This window comes from Hyla sarda, chromosome 3 (genome assembly GCF_029499605.1).
Source record: "Hyla sarda isolate aHylSar1 chromosome 3, aHylSar1.hap1, whole genome shotgun sequence".
Taxonomy (NCBI): Eukaryota; Metazoa; Chordata; class Amphibia; order Anura; family Hylidae; genus Hyla; species Hyla sarda.
In genome coordinates this window covers 20,552,036-20,568,175 of record NC_079191.1, presented here as the reverse complement: position 1 = coordinate 20,568,175, position 16,140 = coordinate 20,552,036, and the positions used below count along the sequence as shown (strand labels likewise).

The following is a 16,140-nucleotide window of genomic DNA, read 5'->3' as shown; positions in this document are numbered from 1 at the left end:
TCATGCTGGAGTCCTAAATCCCAGACTGCAGCCAGGACACAGACAAGCTCAGCACTGCTCCCTGTCTGTCAAATCAGACAGGCAGGAGCCAGCACTGTGCTCATAGCACAGCACAGCAGGGCATACTCCCGATTCTGCCTTACTGCATGCCCTCATTCATTTTACTATCTGAGCTCCGATCTTTCTTCTCTCTGCACATGCAGTTGTAAACAGAGAGAAGATTCAGAGCTGCCAGCTGAGCTTGTCTGTGTCCCGGCTGTAGTCTGAGATTTAGGATTCCAGCATGAGTCTGAAATCTATAAAAAGGGCTTGTGGCCAGGACTGGTAGGGAGACCTCTACTGGTCATTTTTTCAAAGTAGAAAATTAAAAAGCATATTTTTTTAATAAAATGCAATTGGAAAGTTATTCTGCATACATTAATTTATAATACAGTCATGGCCGTAAATGTTGGCACCCCTGAAATTTTTCTAAAAAATTAAGTATGTATCACAGAAAAGGATTGCAGTAACACATGTTTTGCTATACACATGTTTATTCCCTTTGTGTGTATTGGAACTAAACCAAAAAAAAAAGGGAGGGAAAAAAAGCAAATTGGACATAATGAGGGACATTTATCAATGTTTGCTTATGTATCTTTTTTTTAGTAATTTTTTCTTTACTACTTTTTTGCTTATGTGCGACTTATTTATCAACTGGTTTCAGCCTGTTGATAATTTTCTTTCACATAAGCAATTTTTCCTTTTTTACTTTGGTAGTAGCTTTTTCTACTCCATGTTTGAGCTGGAGTAAATTTAGTCAATTGTTAACCTTGTTGCGATTGATAAATACCCGACTAAAGCAAATCCATTTTGAAAAATTTACTACGTAAGCAAGTTTGAATTTTCTTGCTTTTCTTGTTCTTCATGCAAATTGTCGCAAGAAACACACGTAGTCGCAGTTGCGACAATTATAGTAAAGAAAACCTGACTAAACCCGTTGATAAATGTCCATCAATGTCACCAAACTCCAAAAATGAGCTGGATTATTGGCGCCCTTTCAAAATTGTGGATAAATAAGATTGTTTCAAGCATATGATGCTCCTTTATATTCACCTGGGGCAAGTAACAGGTGTGGACAAAATAAAAATCACACCTGAAAGCAAATAAAAAGGAGAGAAGTTCACTTAGTCTTTGCATTGTGTGTCTGTGTGTGCCGCACTAAGCATGGACAACAGAAAGAGGAGAAGAGAACTGTCTGAGGACTTGAGAACCAAAATTGTGGAAAAATATCAACAATCTCAAGGTTACAAGTCCATCTCCAGAGATCTAGATTTGCCTTTGTCCACAGTGCGCAACATTATCAAGAAGTTTGCAACCCATGGCACTGTAGCTAATCTCCCTGGGCGTGGACGGAAGAGACAAATTTATGAAAAGTGTCAGCGCAGGATAGTCCGGATGGTGGATAAGCAGCCCCAAACAAGTTCCAATTATATTCAAGCTGTCCTGCAGGCTCAGGGAGCATTAGTGTCAGCGCAAACTATCCATTGACATTTAAATGAAATGAAACGCTATGGAGGAGACCCAGGAGGACCCCACTATGGAGGAGATCCAGGAGGACCCCACTATGGAGGAGACCCAGGAGGACCCCACTATGGAGGAGACCCAGGAGGACCCCACTATGGAGGAGACCCAGGAGGACCCCACTATGGAGGAGACCCAGGAGGACCCCACTATGGAGGAGACCCAGGAGGACCCACTATGGAGGAGACCCAGGAGGACCCCACTGCTGAGAGAGACATAAAAAAGCAAGACTACATTTTGCCAAAATGAACTTGAGTAACCAAAATCCTTCTGGGAAAACGTCTTGTGGACAGATGAGACCAAGATAGAGCTTTTTGGGAAAGCACATCCTACTGTTTACCGAAAACAGAATGAGGCCTACAAAGAAAAGAACACAGTACCTACAGTGACATATGGTGGAGGTCAATGATGTTTTGGGTTGTTTTGCTGCCTCGGTCACTGGGGGCCTTGAATGTGTACAAGACATCATGAAATCTGAGGATTACCAATGGATTTTGGGTCGCACTGTACAGCCCAGTGTCAGAAAGCTGGGTTTGTGTCCGAGATCTTGGGTCTTCCAGCAGGACAATGACCCCAAACATACATCAAAAAGGCAACAGAAATGGATGACAACAAAGTGCTGGAGAGTTCTGAAGTGGCAGCAATGAGTCCAGATCTAAATCCCATTGATCACCTGTGGAGAGATCTTAAAATTGCTTTTGGGAAAAGGTGCCTTCCAATAAGAGACCTGGAGCAGTTTGCAAAGGAAGAGTCCAACATCCCGGCTGAGAGGTGTAAGAAGCTTATTGATGGTTATAGGAAGTGACTGATTTCAGTTATTTTATCCAAAGCGTGTGTAACCAAATATTAAGGTAAGGGGCCAATAATTTTGTCCAGCCCATTTTTGGAGTTTGGTGACTTTATGTCCAATTTGCTTTTTTCCTCCCTTTTTTGGTTTAGTTCCAATACACACAAAGGGAATAAACATGTGTATAGCGTGATCAAGCAGTTTCACTGCGAAACGATTTGTTGCACTCAGCCAGCTCCACTGAGCTGATGTCTGCTCCCCTGCCTTCCTCCAACCTGCTTTGACTGTATAGCACTTCGTATTTAAAAATAAACCCAGATTTGAAAACCTGTGTGTCTTGTGGTGAGTGCAACGTTACTTTTTCTATTACCTGTACAGCAAAACATGTGTTACTGCAATCCTTTCGGTGAGAAATGCTTAATTTTCCTAAAAGATTTTATACCCCCATAGATCCCCTTCCAGACATTGCTGTATACCCCCATAGATCCCCTCCCAGACATTGCTGTATACCCCCATAGATCCTCTCCCAGACATTGCTGTATACCCCTATAGACCCTCTCCCAGACATTGCTGTATACCCCTACAGACCCTCTCCCAGACATTGCTGTATACCCCTACAGATCCTCTCCCAGACATTGCTGTATACCCCTACAGATCCTCTCCCAGACATTGCTGTATACCCCTACAGATCCTCTCCCAGACATTGCTGTATACCCCTACAGATCCTCTCCCAGACATTGCTGTATACCCCTACAGATCCTCTCCCAGACATTGCTGTATACCCCTACAGATCCTCTCCCAGACATTGCTGTATACCCCTATAGATCCTCTCCCAGACATTGCTGTATACCCCTATAGATCCTCTCCCAGACATTGCTGTATACCCCTATAGACCCTCTCCCAGACATTGCTGTATACCCCTATAGACCCTCTCCCAGACATTGCTGTATACCCCTATAGACCCTCTCCCAGACATTGCTGTATACCCCTATAGACCCTCTCCCAGACATTGCTGTATACCCCTATAGATCCTCTCCCAGACATTGCTGTATACCCTATAGATCCTCTCCCAGACATTGCTGTATACCCCTATAGATCCTCTCCCAGACATTGCTGTATACCCCTATAGATCCTCTCCCAGACATTGCTGTATACCCCTATAGATCCTCTCCCAGACATTGCTGTATACCCCTATAGATCCTCTCCCAGACATTGCTGTATACCCCTATAGATCCTCTCCCAGACATTGCTGTATACCCCTATAGATCCTCTCCCAGACATTGCTGTATACCCCTATAGATCCTCTCCCAGACATTGCTGTATACCCCTATAGATCCTCTCCCAGACATTGCTGTATACCTTAAAGATCCTCTCCCAGACATTGCTGTATACCCTATAGTTCCTCTCCCAGACATTGCTGTATACCCCTACAGATCCTCTCCCAGACATTGCTGTATACCCCTACAGATCCTCTCCCAGACATTGCTGTATACCCCTATAGACCCCCTCCCAGACATTGCTGTATACCCCTATAGATCCTCTCCCAGACATTGCTGTATACCCCTATAGACCCCCTCCCAGACATTGCTGTATACCCCTATAGATCCCCTCCCAGACATTGCTGTATACCCCTATAGATCCTCTCCCAGACATTGCTGTATACCCCTATAGACCCCCTCCCAGACATTGCTGTATACCCCTATAGATCCTCTCCCAGACATTGCTGTATACCCCTATAGATCCTCTACCCCTTGTGGGCATAATGAGTGTTGCAGTTTTGCAACCAGTGGAGAGCCTCAAGTTAGGGGACCCCGTTATAGGACTTCCATAGTTTTAACAAAATTATTTAAATTATTCAACTATCCAATAATCCAGAATATTTGATAATCTGGCACAAAATAATATTGCATTAGAGGGATTCTACCGTAACAATAGAAGGGAGGACAGTTCAGCCTTATTACAGGACGGTGTCCCTCACCAGTGGAGAGACCCAGGTTGGAGGACCCTGCTATAGGATAATTAATAATAATAATAATAATAATAATACTACAGCAGGGTCCACCAACCTGGGACTTTACACTGGTGGGGGACACCGTCCTATAATAAGGCTGACCAGTCCACTATTGTACTGTTTCAGTAAAATCGCTCTCATAAGATATTATTTGGTGCCGGATTATGAAATATTCTGCATTATTTTTTTTAAAGTCCAGTAGGGGCGCTGTTTGTGGTAAAAAGCAGCTTCTGATCTTGGATAAATCCCTTTAAAACAACCTTACTAGGGGAATACAAGCACAATAGTAGTAATAAATGTATATATATATATATATATATATATATATATATATATATATATATATATATATATATATATATATATATATATACATATACACACACACATATATACACACACACACACACACACACACACACACAGTGGTCCCTCAAGTTACAATATTGATAGATTCCAGGACGACCATTGTATGTTGAGACCAGAACTCTATGGAAACCTGGTAATTGGTTCTGAAGACCCTAAATGTCATCCAAAAATAGGAAAAAGTGAGGATTAAATAGAAATAAGTAGATAACTAATAGAGATAAAGCAAATCCTTACATATAAAAGTAATAAAGATCTGCTGGGAGCTGTAATCACTGTCTAGCAGTGTTTCCCAACCAGGGTGCCTCCAGCTGTTGCAAAACTACAACTCCCAGCATGCTGGGAGTTGTAGTTTTGCAACAGATGGAGGCCCCCTGGTTGGGAAACACTGGTCTACGTAGAGGACAGGAGCTTCTTCAGGGTCCTGTACAGAAAACACAATGTCCTAAAAAGGTAACATGGAGCCGTCCTCACCTGGTGTCCAAAGGAGCAGCTAACCCTGGTACAGGTAAAGAGTACAGAACATGTAATACCTCCCTGTACTGTAGGGGGCTCTACCAGACACCAGTCAGTGCATACACTTCAGTAATACAGGTAAAGTGTACAGAACATGTAATACCTCCCTGTACTGTAGGGGGCGCTACCAGACACCAGTCAGTGCATACACTTCAGTAAAACAGGTAAGGAGTACAGAACATGTAATACCTCCCTGTACTGTAGGGGGCGCTACCAGACACCAGTCAGTGCATACACTTCAGTAATACAGGTAAAGAGTACAGAACATGTAATACCTCCCTGTACTGTAGAGGGCACTACCAGACACCAGTCAGTGCATACACTTCAGTAATACAGGGGTTTTACCAGTGAATGCCCATTCTGATTGGTCGGTTCTTCCAGCCATTGACACGCTTCACAGATCTGGACTGTCTGTAATATTGTATGTTGAGTTTCGTTTCAAGTTACAATGGTCCAGAAAAGACCATTGTAAGTTGAGGGATCACTGTGTGTGTGTGTGTGTATACATACATATATACATACACACACACACACACCCATTTATTTATTTATTTATTTATTTATTATTTCACCATCCAATGATACGGAATATTTAATAATCCAGCACAATATAAATCGCATAAATTGGAGTTAACTGTACACAATCACAATGTGTCTCTCTGTTAGCTGAAAAACCACAATTCCAATTGTGACTGCACCAAAAGGGTTTGCAAAAAATTAATAGCCACAGGTTGGAGGACTAGAATAATAATAACAAAAAAAAAAAAATTTTACGTCTAATAATCCAGACTATTTGATAATCCGGAACAGTTGGCATCAGATAACACTATAGCATATATATATATATATATATATATATATATATATATATATATATATCTCAGTAGAATAGAAGAGGGGTCACCCACCGGAGATCCCCGTCCAGGGCCTGGATGACGGCGGCGAAGCTCCGGCTGGTCTCGTTCAGGTACTTGTAGCAGGTGCGCAGGCTGTCGCTCATGGAGTCCTGTTGGGGGAGAGTAACAGAGTGAAGTTTGCAGACGGGCAGGATCTGGGGGGTGAAGCACTTGTGCACGGCGCGGCCTTCCCTCAGCCCCCTCTCCTGCAGCCTGTTGACGGTCAGTATCACCCTCTGCCCGCCGGGTTTTTGGGCCGGGCCCAGGCACAGCGTCCTCTTAAACAAGGAGACGGCCACTTTGCAGTTCACGCTGGCCATGAGCCAAATTTTGGGGGGGAAACTTTTATTTCCTTCCCCCAAGCCGAGAGCGATCACTGACAGTGCCCAAGGGCACGCTCTGCAAACTGGCAGCGAGGGCGACACTGAGCACCCATGGACCCTGTGGTGTCCCCTCCAGCACCCTGCACGAGTGGTCCTCACAACAAACAGGCAGCACACCCACCCACCTCGCCTGCCCTGCCCACTCCTGCAGTGTTTTCATGGTTCAGAGGGGCCGGGCCTCACTGTTAACCCTTTACACATCTCCCAAAAAAAAGCCAGAAAAGTTTTTAAAGGGACAGTACACAGTAAGATGCAGGATAGCCGCTCGTGGCTGCCGTCAGGATAGACTCGTGTGATGTGGAGAGGATTCCCTGAGGCGATGGAATCTGCTGCCAGAAGGGATTATTATAATCTGGGATGTGCCGGAGATTATAACACTTCACAGCAGAACGAGATGGTGAATAGTCACTGGCAGTCAGCCCTATTTGTTTACACCAGGGATTCTCAACCAGGGGCCTCCAGCTGTTGCAAAGTCTGGGCATGCTGGGAGTTGTAGTTTTGCAATAGCTGCAGGCACACCTGGTTGGGGAAATGCAAAACTACAACTCCCATCATGCCCTGACAGAGTAGAACAGTAACAGCTGGGGGCACCCTTGGAAGGAAAAACTGTTCTACACTGTCCAGGCCTGCTGGGAGTTGTAGTTTTGCAACAGCTGGAGGCACCTCTGGTTGGGGACACACTGTTCTACACTGTCCAGGCCTGCTGGGAGTTGTAGTTTTGCAACAGCTGGCGGCACCCCTGGTTGGGGAAACACTGTTCTACACTGTCCAGGCATGCTGGGAGTTGTAGTTTTGCAACAGCTGGAGGCACCTCTGGTTGGGAAACACTATTCTACACTGTCCAGGCATGCTGGGAGTTGTAGATTTGCAACAGCTGGAGGCACCCCTGGTTGGGGACACACTGTTCTACACTGTCCAGGCCTGCTGGGAGTTGTAGTTTTGCAACAGCTGGAGGCACCCCTGGTTGGGGAAACACTGTTCTACACTGTCCAGGCATGCTGGGAGTTGTAGTTTTGCAACAGCTGGATGCACCTCTCGTTGGGAAACACTATTCTACACTGTCCAGGCATGCTGGGAGTTGTAGTTTTGCAACAGCTGGAGGCACACCTGGTTTTGGAAACACTGTTCTACACTGTCCAGGCATGCTGGGAGTTGTAGTTTTGAAACAGCTGGAGGCACACCTGGTTGGGAAATATTGTTTTACACTGTCTGGGCCATGCTGGGAGTTGTACACTACAACTCCCATCATGCCCTGACAGTGTAGAACAGTGTTTCCCCAACCAGGTGTGCCTCCAGCTGTTGCAAAACTACAACTCCCAGCATGCCCTGACAGTGTAGAACAGTGTTTCCCCAACCAGGTGTGCCTCCAGCTGTTGCAAAACTACAACTCCCATCATGCCCTGACAGTGTAGAACAGTGTTTCCCCAACCAGGTGTGCCTCCAGCTGTTGCAAAACTACAACTCCCAGCATGCCCTGACAGAGTAAAACTGTAACAGCTGGGGGCACCCTGGAAAGGAAAAACTGTTCTACACTGTCCGGGCATGCTGGGAGTTGTAGTTTTGCAACAGCTGGAGGCACCTCTGGTTGGGAAACATTGTTTGACACTGTCCGGGCATGCTGGGAGTTGTAGTTTTGCAACAGCTGGAGGCATCTCTGGTTGGCAAACACTGATCCACAGTTGTTTACAGCAAGGTTTCCCAAACAGGAGGCCTCCAGCTGTTGCAAAACTACAACTCCCAGAATGCCCAGACAGCCTTTGGCTGTCCGGGCCTGCTGGGAGTTGTAGTTTTGCAACAGCTGGAGGCTCCCTGGTTGGGAAACATTGTTCTACAGCAAGCAGAGGAATTTCTGTCACCAATCTACCAGGTGTAAATGATGATGCACCTCAGGGTGTGTTCACACCTAAGGGCAGATTTTTAGGATGCCTTCAATTGTGAACTCGCCCCAAGTGTGTGAGGCCACAAACAGATCATATATGGAGGACACGTATACAGGAAAGACGGGGGGAGGGGTGTTATTGGTTTTACCTTGTTGTATTTATTTTATTTATTTTTTGGGTGGTTAATTGTCACAGAATTTTGCACAGTGGTTTTAAAAGTTGCAAAATTTTTGCAAAACGGTTTAAAAAAATGCTACATTTTTGTGCAATGGTTTAAAAAGTTGCGAAATGTTCATACGATGGTTTTAAAAGTTGCAATATTTTTTGCGCAATGGTTTAAAAAACAAGGTACAACAATTTCTGAGTAAGGGTCAGAACACGCTATGTTTTGGCCCCCATTAAGGAATGTTTACATTGCGGAATCTCCGTTCGATGAATTCAGCGAGTGGAGATTCCGTCTGGCGGCCGGCGCCGAAAATACTTTGGCAGTAGGACCGCGCAGCACTGCTCGCAAATAGACATGTTCTTTCCTTGCGCGGAACAATTTCAGAATTGCGGAATTGTCTGCCGCTGAAATTCCGCAGTGTGAACGGGTCTCGCGGAAGACCCGATCACACTGATTGGAGTGTTCACTGCGCGGAATTCCATTCGCGGAGTTCTGCGGTAATTCCGCAGTGTGAGTATGCCCCTAAAGGACATCTGTAGTGCATTAATTTTACGTAATCCTGTGACCGGGCTGCAAAAATAAACAAAATAAACTTTGACTCACCTTCCTGCGTTCCCCCGATACCGGCCTCGCGGTCCTCTTGCAGCTTCCTGGGTAACGTGACAGAGCCGTCAGCGTATCACCGGGCGCAGCGATGTCCCGCCTCGGCCGATGATAGGCTGAGCGCACCGTCATGTAAGGAGCCGGCCAGAGGAGGGGGAACGCAGAAGGTGACTTAAACTTTAATGGGGGAGATTTATCAAAACCTGTGCTGAGGAAAAGTTGTCCAGTTGCCCATAGCAACCAATCCGATCGCTGCTTTCATTTCTCACAGGCCTTCATGAAAATGAAAGAAGCGATCTGATTGGTTGCTATGGGCAACTGGGCAAGTTTTCCTCTGCACAGGTTTTGATAAGTCTCCCCCATTTTGTTTATTTTGGCAGCCCGGGCACAGGATTACGTAAAATGAATGCACTACAGACGTCCTTTAATCGTATCTGTCGGCATCACAACGAAAAGGGGACGCTGATGTATACTGTTAACGGGCGCAGCGGACCCCATTCAATTCTGCTGCCGAACTGAGTCACCCCTAGTGACTCCATTCGGGACATATGCACTATTTTAAAGGGATACTCCGCTGCTCAGCTTTTGGAACAAACTGTTCCGGGAGCTTGTGATGTCATAGCCCCGCCCCCTCATGACATCACGCCCCACCCCCTCAATGCAAGTTTATGTTCCAAACGCCGAGCAGCAGACTTCCACTTTAAGCGCGCTCATGACAGGGGCTCTTGCGCTTTTGAAATAGCGCACACCTCCCGACAGGAGTGACTAGGTGACTCCTTTGGGTCATACAATTGAATGAGGTCCATTGCGCCCCCGTTAACAGTATACGTCAGCATCTGGTTTTTGTTGGGATGCCGACGGATACGATTAACGGCGGCCAAAACATAGTGTGTTTCGACCCTAACCGATGTGTTTACCGAGCCGCTACCAACTTAAGAAACTGACACGTTAAACTAGTGTAAAAACGTGATCTGAACGAAGCCTAATGTAGTGTGTTCGAACTAGAGATCGGCCGATAATCATGATTTTGGGCATTATCGGGATCGGCAATTATCTTGCCGATAAGCCGATAATGCCCCGACCCCGCACCGCGACCGCCACCCCCCCCGACCCACCGCACCGCGTCGCACCCCCACCGTGATGCTGGGCGGTATACCGCTATATCGGTCGGGCCCCTCCCCCACCCTCCGAGTCAATAAAAAAAATGTATTTACCCGTAATGGGGGTGGTCCGGGCCATCCATCCTTCCTTCATGTAGTGTCCGGGGGCGTTACGGGTGAAGGGTGAACCGGTCCGGGCTGTCCTTCTTCTCCGGCGGTCATCTTCTCCGCTCCGGCCTATTACACTGCATAGAGGCCGCTATGCCGTGACGTCAGGTGCGTCGCTGCGCACGGGCGTCACTGCGCAGCGGCGTTTATGCAGCGTACTAGGCCGGAGCCTGCCCGGAGTGGAGAAGATGACCGCCGGAGAAGAAGGACAGCCCGGACCGGTTCACCCTCCACCCGGAACGCCCCCGGACACTACAGGAAGGGAGGATGGATGGCCCGGACCACCCTGACAGGTAGGGGGAGAGAAGCGGGTGGCGGGGGCGGCCTATGGCCCCGCAAAAGCCACTGCAGATCATTGATTTAAATCGCCCGCTTTAAATCAATGTTCTGCAGCGGTGTCGCAGGGGGTTAAATAGCCGATAACTTATACCGGAATATCGGTATAAGTTATCGGCTATCGGCCCCAACCTGCACCGATTATCGGTATCGGCCCTAAAAAAACGATATCTGTCGATCCCTAGTTCAAACCCTAATGGTTTGAAAAGTTGCTAAATTTTTGCGCAATGGCTTTAAAAGCTGCTGTTCAGACGACATAAGCTGTAAAAATTTAACATGGTCGCTTGCTAATGATAAATTCGCAACCCTGAGGCCTCATTCACACGGTGGAATTTCCGCCCCAAAAATTTTTCGTGCCAATGAGCAGGCGCTAAGGTCAATCAGAAATGCGCTGCATGTATGAAATCTGTCGCTACCTTTCAGGTTTCCTGTGATGTGTAATGCACACCGTGACCACCAGGGGGCAGCCATTCTCTGATTCCTTAAAGGGGTACTCCTGTGGAAAACTTTTTTTTTTAAATCAACCGGTGCCAGAAAGTTAAACAGATTTGTAAATCCCTTCTATTAAAAAATCTTAATCCTTCCAGTACTTTTTAGGGGCTGTATGCTAAAGAGAAATCCAAAAAAGAAATGAATTTCCTCTGATGTCATCATGACCACAGTGCTCTCTGCTGACCTCTGCTGTCCATTTTAGGAACTGTCCAGAGCAGCATATGTTTGATATGGGGATTTTCTCCTGTTCTGGACAGTTCCTAAAATGGACAGCAGAGGTCAGCAGAGAGCACTGTGGTCATGACATCAGAGGAAATTCATTTCTTTTTTTTATTTCTCTTTAGTATACAGCCCCTAAAAAGTACTGGAAGGATTAAGATTTTTTTTATTGAAGTAATTTACAAATCTGTTTAACTTTCTGGCACCAGTTGATTTAAAAAAAAAAAAAAAAAAAAAAACTTTTCCACAGTAGTACCCCTTTAATGGCGTCTGCCCCACCATGTTAAATATAGATATGCCGTGCAGTTTATGTTTTTCACTAGAACATCCAATAGATCAGTGTTTCCCAGCCAGGCATCCTGGAAGAAAAACGCTGTGGTAGACTTGAGGCCTGGTGCAAAAATAATTTTAATTTATTTTTTATTTTTCCCCCCACCATTCTGCACCCAGTTTTTCCTTTTTAAATATATTTCTAAAAATCTAACATTCAGCATGGACATAAGTATTCAGACCCTTTACTATGACGCTTGACATTTAGCTCTGGTTCCTCCCGTTTCTCTTGATCATCTTGTAGACTGGACAACGCAGTGAACCGCGCTTTTGTTTTTTTTTCTTAAAATAGCACGTATGTCCCAAAAGTAGTCACTAGGTGACTGCATCCTGCCTTTAGAAATGAATGGCAGCTGTTGTCCACCTGTTACAGTATACGGTGGCTTCCCGTTTGCAAAAAAAAAAAAAAAAAAAGCCCCTAAAGCTCAGACTGTGAGAAACAAGATTCTCTGGGGTGAGGGAACCATGATTGAACTTTTTGGACTCAATTCTGTGCATCATGTCTGGAGGAAACCAGTTACTGCCCATCACCTGCCCAATACCATCCCTACAGTGATCATGGTGGGGGCAGCATCATGTCTGGAGGAAACCAGGCACTGCCCATCACCTGCCCAATACCATCCCTACAGTGATCATGGTGGGGGCAGCATCATGTCTGGGTAAACCAGGCACTGCCCATCACCTGCCCAATACCATCCCTACAGTGATCATGGTGGGGGCAGCATCATCTCTGGGTAAACCAGGCACTGCCCATCACCTGCCCAATACCATCCCTACAGTGATCATGGTGGAGGCAGCATCATGTCTGGAGGAAACCAGGCACTGCCCATCACCTGCCCAATACCATCTCTACAGTGATCATGGTGGGGGCAACCTCATGTCTGGAGGAAACCAGGCACTGCCCATCACCTGCCCAATACCATCCCTACAGTGATCATGGTGGAGGCAGCATCATGTCTGGAGGAAACCAGGCACTGCCCATCACCTGCCCAATACCATCTCTACAGTGATCATGGTGGGGGCAACCTCATGTCTGGAGGAAACCAGGCACTGCCCATCACCTGCCCAATACCATCCCTACAGTGATCATGGTGGGGGCAGCATCATGTCTGGAGGAAACCAGGCACTGCCCATCACCTGCCCAATACCATCCCTACAGTGATCATGGTGGGGGCAGCATCATGTCTGGAGGAAACCAAGCACTACCCATCACCTGCCCAATACCATCCCTACAGTGATCATGGTGGGGGCAGCATCATCTCTGGGGAAACCAGGCACTGCCCATCACCTGCCCAATACCATCCCTACAGTGATCATGGTGGGGGCAGCATCATGTCTGGGGGAAACCAGGCACTGCCCATCACCTGCCCAATACCATCTCTACAGTGATCATGGTGGGGGCAGCATCATGTCTGGAGGAAACCAGGCACTACCCATCACCTGCCCAATACCATCCCTACAGTGATTATGGTGGGGGCAGCACAATGTCTGGAGGAAACCAGGCACTGCCCATCACCTGCCCAATACCATCCCTACAGTGATCATGGTGGGGGCAGCATCATGTCTGGGGGAAACCAGGCACTGCCCATCCCCTGCCCAATACCATCCCTACAGTGATCATGGTGGGGGCAGCATCATGTCTGGAGGAAACCAGGCACTGCCCATCACCTGCCCAATACCATCCCTACAGTGATCATGGTGGGGGCAGCATCATGTCTGGGGGAAACCAGGTACTGACAATCACCTGCCCAATACCATCCCTACAGTGATCATGGTGGGGGCAGCATCATGTCTGGAGGAGACCAGACACTGCCCATCACCTGCACAATACCATCCCTACAGTGATCATGGTGGGGGCAGCATCATGTCTGGGGGAAACCAGGCACTGCCCATCATCTGCCCAATACCATCCCTACAGTGATCATGGTGGAGGCAGCATCCTGTCTGGGGGGAAACCAGACACTGCCCATCACCTGCCCAATACCATCCCTACAGTGATCATGGTGGGGGCAGCATCATGTCTGGAGGAAACCAGGTACTGCCCATCACCTGCCCAATACCATCCCTACAGTGATCATGGTGGGGGCAGTATCACGTCTGGGGGAAACCAGGCACTGCCCATCACCTGCCCAATACCATCCCTACAGTGATCATGGTGGAGGCGGCATCATGTCTGGAGGAAACCAGGCACTGCCCATCCCCTGCCCAATACCATCCCTACAGTGATCATGGTGGGGGCAGCATCATGTCTGGAGGAAACCAGGCACTGCCCATCACCTGCCCAATACCATCCCTACAGTGATCATGGTGGGGGCAGCATCATGTCTGGAGGAAACCAAGCACTACCCATCACCTGCCCAATACCATCCCTACAGTGATCATGGTGGGGGCAGCATCATGTCTGGAGGAGACCAGACACTGCCCATCACCTGCCCAATACCATCCCTTAAGTGATCATGGTGGGGGCAGCATCATGTCTGGAGGAAACCAAGCACTGCCCATCACCTGCCCAATACCATCCCTACAGTGATCATGGTGGGGGCAGCATCACGTCTGGGGGAAACCAGGCACTACCCATCACCTGCCCAATACCATCCCTACAGTGACCATGGTGGGGCAGGGTAATATTGTGGTGCCAGGTAACTGGTCAGAGTTGAGGGAAAGCTGAATGGAGCAAAGTACAGAGAAATTCTTAATGAAAACCTGACCTAGAAATGACAATGGAGGAGATTTATCAAAACCTGTCCAGAGGAAAAGTTGACCAGTTGCCCAAAGCAACCAATCAGATCGCTTCTTTCATTTTTGAAAAAGGCCTATGAAAAATGTAAGAAGCGATCTGATTGGTTGCTATGGGCAATTGGTCAACTTTTCCTCTGTGCAGGTTTTGATAAATCTCCCCCAATATCCTTAAAGGGGTACTTCGGAGGAAAACATTTTTTTTAGGTCTTTATAACCTGGTGCCAGAAAGTTAACAGATTTGTATCTGTATTAACCCCTTAAGGACCAGGCCCTTTTACACCTTAGGACCAGAGCGTTTTTTGCACATCTGACCACTGTCACTTTAAACATTAATAACTCTGGAATGCTTTTAGTTATCATTCTGATTCCGAGATTGTTTTTTCGTGACATATTCTACTTTAACATAGTGGTAAATTTTTGTGGTAACTTGCATCCTTTCTTGGTGAAAAATCCCAAAATTTGATGAAAAAATTTAAAATTTTGCATTTTTCTAACTTTGAAGCTCTCTGCTTGTAAGGAAAATGGATATTCCAAATAATTTATTTTTATTCGCATATACAATATGTCTACTTTATGTTTGAATCATAAAATTGATTGAGTTTTTACTTTTGGAAGACACCAGAGGGCTTCAAAGTTCAGCAGCAATTTTCCACAAAATTTTCAAACTCGCTATTTTTCAGGGACCAGTTCAGGTTTGAAGTGGATTTAAAGGGTCTTCATATTAGAAATACCCCATAAAAGACCCCATTATAAAAACTGCACCCCCCAAAGTATTCAAAATGACATTCAGTAAGTGTTTTAACCCTTTAGGTGTTTCACAGGAATAGCAGCAAAGTGAAGGAGAAAATTCACAATCTTCATTTTTTACACTCGCATGTTCTTGTAGACCCAATTTATGAATTTTTACGAGGGGTAAAAGGAGAAAATGGATACTTATATTTGTAGCGCAAGTTCTCTCGAGTAAGCACATACCTCATATGTCTATGTAAAGTGTTCGGCGGGCGCAGTAGAGGGCTCAGAAACGAAGGAGCGACAAGGGGATTTTGGAGAGTACGTTTTTCTGAAATGGTTTTTGGGGGGCATGTCGCATTTAGGAAGCCCCTATGGTGCCAGAACAGCAAAAAAAAAAAAACACATGGCATACTATTTTGGAAACTAGACCCCTTGAGGAATGTAACAAGGAATAAAATGAGCCTTAATACCCCACAGGGGTTTCACGACTTTTGCATATGTAAAAAAAAAATTTTTTTTCATTAAAATGTGTGTTTCCCCCCAAATTTCCCATTTTGCAAGGGTTAATAGCAGAAAATACCCCCAAAAAATTTGTAACCCCATCTCTTCTGAGTATGGAGGTACCCCGTAAGTTGACCTGAAGGGCACTACGGGCGAACTACAATACTCAGAAGAGAAGGAGTCATATTTGGCTTTTTGAGAGCAAATTTTGGTCGGGGGGCATGTCGCATTTAGGAAGGCCCTATGGTGCCAGAACAGCAAAAAAAAAAAAAAAAAACACATGGCATACCATTTTGGAAACTAGACCCCTCACAGAATTTAATAAGGGTGCAGTGAGTATTTACACCCCACTGGC

General features: G+C 46.3%; 1 protein-coding gene across 2 annotated transcripts in view; it reads right to left on the bottom strand.

The window, feature by feature from the left end:
• The window catches only part of FDFT1 (farnesyl-diphosphate farnesyltransferase 1), a 45,619-nt gene that overhangs the window by 23,834 nt on the left and 5,645 nt on the right, over window positions 1-16,140 (bottom strand). The window contains exon 2 of one of the 2 annotated variants that reach the window (XM_056563847.1): window positions 6,149-6,246. In XM_056563847.1, coding sequence (XP_056419822.1) covers window positions 6,149-6,246 — 98 coding nt within the window. Of the gene's footprint in view, window positions 1-6,148; window positions 6,629-16,140 lie in introns of those variants that run through there. The other variant, XM_056563846.1, reaches the window with a different exon arrangement.